Source organism: Centruroides sculpturatus, unplaced genomic scaffold (assembly GCF_000671375.1).
Source record: "Centruroides sculpturatus isolate CEXI.00-Female unplaced genomic scaffold, Cexi_2.0 scaffold2223, whole genome shotgun sequence".
Taxonomy (NCBI): domain Eukaryota; kingdom Metazoa; phylum Arthropoda; class Arachnida; order Scorpiones; family Buthidae; genus Centruroides; species Centruroides sculpturatus.
This window is the reverse complement of record NW_019386419.1, coordinates 23,341-27,923: the sequence shown is the minus strand read 5'-3', so window position 1 is coordinate 27,923 and position 4,583 is coordinate 23,341. Positions and strand designations below refer to the sequence as shown.

The 4,583-nt window shown below is 29.0% G+C and overlaps 1 protein-coding gene across 1 annotated transcript in view; it reads left to right on the top strand.

The window, feature by feature from the left end:
- Positions 1-3,047: 3,047 nt before the first annotated feature.
- The window catches only part of LOC111614909 (probable ATP-dependent DNA helicase HFM1), a 19,926-nt gene continuing 18,390 nt past the window's right edge, over positions 3,048-4,583 (top strand). Inside the window, exon 1 of the mRNA XM_023356281.1 lies at positions 3,048-3,248. Coding sequence (XP_023212049.1) covers positions 3,138-3,248 — 111 coding nt within the window. The 5' untranslated portion in view covers positions 3,048-3,137. The remainder of the gene's footprint in view (positions 3,249-4,583) is intronic.

Here is a 4,583-nt window from a genome sequence, read left to right as displayed (position 1 = left end):
GATTCGTATCCATGGGCTATTTCCCTCATACCTAACAAAAATTACTCTATAATGATTCATACTGATTTCAGTTGTCAACACATAGTAGTAATGGAACTAATGCTTGGTAACAAAAGAATAATAATTTTAAATGTCTATTTCCCTGGGGGAGCTGAATCTGAGAACTTCATAGGTAATNGATGTTCATGTTGATCTACAAAATGCTAAATTGCTACACAAAGTATCGGATAAGGCACAACTCAAGTACCTCGAATCGCTGGAGATATATAAGGCAATTAAAAAAGGGGTCGGTATTAATTTCAAAGAAACCGATACGCTTTCCGTAGCATGGAATGCCATGTTTGAATTGAATCCCAATGATTAAAACGCGCATTGAAGATATTTTAAATTACGGAGGATATTTAGTCATGATCTACGTGAAATCAATTGATTATTTATTCGGATATGTTTTAAATATTTTACATATTTTAATTTTAATGCATCATATTCAAATTATGTCGTTAAACGGAACTTTCAAAAACGTTCTATTTGACTAGCCGTTAGTTCGATATCGTCAATACCTGAGGATGTCTATTACATATAGACGAAAACGTTTGTAGAAAGAATTTTTCTGCTGGCTTATGAACTGGATATGGGTTATTTGGTGAGTCGGATATAATTAAAATTAAATAACCAATTTTTTGAAATACAGTACCTTTTATTAACTCCCAGTTTATATTGGGATACATAATTTTTATATCGGGATACATAATTTTTATATCAAGACTCATTAATTTATATACTTTTGTTATGTTAACAGAAGTAATCATATTAATATAGATTCTCTAAAAAAAAGTAAGTGTGGTATGTAAATTGGAATGTAATTGTCAGAACCCATATATGTATATAGGAGAAACTGGCTGTGTATTGGATGTTAGGATAAAAGAACATGAAGCAGCTATTCGTTTAAAATATAATAATTCCCCATGGTATGAGCATACAAAAGATAGTAATTGTAAAATCAATCACAGTTATATTAAAATTTTACATTATGAAAAAGACATGTATAAATGAAAATTTAAAGAACATTTAGAAATAAAGAAGAACCAAAAAAATAATTTAATAAATAGTTCAGATGGTATGTTAATTGATTCTCGTTGGTACAGACTGATAGAGGGCGTTACATAGAATTAAATTATTGCGATTGATTAAAAGAAAGGTGCTAAGGTTTACTTGGTTTTTTGTAAATTATTGTTCGTAAACTGTTTATATCGCTACATATTTTAACAGTAAGTAATGTATGTTGTTTTTATACACCATTATTAATTCTACAAAATAGTCATAAAAAAGTTTTCTTTTCAGTGATGAGGTTATCTGGTAGTATTAAACACTTCAAGTGCTCTTTGAGCTTGTACGATACCTCTACGATGTATTGATGTACAACATGTGTTGGTGTTATAGTCATGTTGGTGTCCCATGCACAATTTTTTTATCTTTAAGAGTAAGTGTGTAAGAAAAAATTTTTTCTGTTGGTATATTTGTTGTCATGAACTGACTATTTTTGTTTTTCTTATTTTTAAAAATTAGCACTGAGGATGGGTTGGGATGTACTGCGCCAGTCTGAAATGCATTTGTCAATTTTGAGAATAAAATTGTAGTTCCTAACTGAAAATTTGCTGTGAGTCTGTCTATCATTTGTTGGATTACAGAGACGTATTACATAGAGATCTAATATACAGCAATCCAGTTATATAGTAATTTGTATAATTTTATTTATTTTTGTTTCATTAAAATTTTGTTGTTATTGTTAAAGAAATATTTCGTACGTCATCTGAATCAAACATATTTCACCATCTCCTTCATGAATCGATACGCGTGTTAATTCGCATACAATAAATCTGATTAACTGGTGTCATCATCCTGACGTAGATTCAAATAATGAGGTTTGGATCCTTTTAAAACACCCTAAGGCCATCCTATGATTAAAGATCGGATCTCTCGATCCAAAACTCTGAGAACAGATTTCACTTAATCTGTGCCGATTAAGTGGTACATTAATTATAAGAATTGTACCCCTGGCTAACTCACAGATATGTATGAAATTATATATGTATATGTACTCTTTAATTATATTTTTATTTTGAAGGTAAAGTTTTTATTTCATAAGATCTTTAAATTACAAAAATAATTTAAAGTTATTTATATAAAATTCTTAAGAATTGAATTAAATATATTTACAATCAATTAAAACAAATACAGGGTGATTATAATTAAAGTTTCACTTTGAAATGGCCATAAAATGAAAACTGCTGGACAGAATGTTATCAAACTTGGTAATAGTGTACAGGACGTCATGGGTATTATTTCTCACAAAAAAGTTCAAAAACTTACCACTAATGGAAAAATGGCGCTGTTTGCAATATTATTAAACGAAATAAGACATGAAGACATCATTGAAAAGTTTTTAATTAACAATATTGCATACAGCGCCATTTTTTCATTGGTGGTAAGTTTTTGAACTTTTTTTTTTGCGGGAAATAAAATCCCATGACATCCTGTACACTATTACCAAATTTGATAGCATTCTGTCCAGTAGTTCTGATTTTATGGCCATTCCAAAGTGGAACTTTAATTATAATCACCCTGTATTTTATAACTAGATTAGTAAATACAGTAGAGTGTCGATTATCCGAATCAATTGGGAACTGGGGTTGTTCGGAAGATCGATGTTTCAGATAACCGATTATGTACGAAAAAATATATTAATTTATCCCATCTTGACATTTTTCTCCGTTGCGTGCCGCTTCGTGTTGAATTTTCGTCGATGTTAAGCCTAACGAAGACTATTGTATCGTTATAAATTATTTTTTTATTTTGTACGAACAAAATAAATATATTGAAAAATATAAAAACAATAAAAAATTATACTTCAGAAGTTAATTTAGTATCAAAAATGTAAAATATTTGAGTAGCCTGAGACATAGCCAAAGATTGCAGCGCCACAGCACTGGCGAAAATTTAAATTTGCCGACTGGAATTCTTTCGGATGATTGACTTTCGGATAGTTGATGCTCTACTGTATTGAATTTTATTTTTAATAGATACATTTATTAAATGATGAAAGTAGGGGAGCAACATTTGAAGCAGTGATTAGTCGTATGAAAATTTTGCAAAATAGTCTCTCTCAGAATCAAGAGTTTTCAAATAAGTCAAGAGATGAAAATATTCGTTTTCTAGCAGTTTCAGCTACAGTTCCCAATGTTTATGATGTAAGAATTTCTAATTTTAAATTTTGATGAATTTTATGAAATGGGAATTACAAATGATTAACTAAATAACAAATTTGTTATATAACACTCACCAAATAAACCATTACCAGTTCATAACCAACCAGAAAAATTTTTTCTACAAATGTTTTCATCTATATGTAATAGACATCCTCANCAAATAGCACATCGTAAATATCATTTATGGGTTTTTCTATATTTCTATTATTCTTATTTTTGTAAGGATCTGTATTAAGTATACCTCTTTTTAATCTAAATCCAAATTTAAAGTTTGTTTCCTCTATAGCATTTTTCTATATGATGATTGTAAAGTTTTAAATTATAATAGAATTCAAAATTTCATATTTTAGAATACTGCCAATGATGGAAATAAGTTCTTCCCAAAGTCATTTTGATGATAGTTATTATGTAATAGAATTATTGTACTAAACAGAGTATGATCTTAACTTTTTGAGAATGAAATGTATCAAAAATTATTTAAAATTAAACATAGGTAACAATAAATATCATGAAGTTTACTCAATATCAATGTAACAGTTAATTTTTTCTCAATAATTCTTATTTCAGTCTAAAAGCTGTATAACACTCACCAATAAACCATCACCAGTTCATAACTAAACAGAAAAATTCTTTCTACGAATGTTTTCATCTATATGTAATAGACATCCTCAGGTATTGACGATATCGAACTAACGGCTAGTAGAATAGAATGTTTTTGAAAGTTCCATTTAACTATGTAATTTGAATACGTTGCGTTAAAGTTGAAAATATGTAAAATATTTAAAACATATCAGAATAAATAATTGATTTCACTTAGATCATGACTTAAATATCCACCGTAATTTAAAATATCTTTGATGCGCGTTTCAATCATTGGGATCTAATTCAAATATGGTGCGCCATACTGCGGAGAGCGTATCGGTTTCTTTGAAATTAATACCGACTCCTTTTCTAATTGCCTTATATATCTCCAGCGATTTGAGGTACTTGAGTTGTGCCTTATCTGATACTTTGTGTATCAGGTCAGTCCATAAGTTCATGCGTATTTTATGACCTTGAGAAAAATCTTGTTTTGTTGTTAAAAATGCCAGTCTAATGTGATACTTTTTACACTGAAGTGTTAAATTGGATCTCATTCATATAATACTGTTCAGAATTGGGAACATTTCAGTTGTTTATTTTCATTAAAATGGAAGTAACAAATGAATATGAGAGACTTGTTTTATACTTTTTATTTTTAAGTGATGAGAATGTTACAAATGCAGCCAAAAAATTAAATACTGTTCATAATCAAACTGTAATTAGTGTAAGGACTGC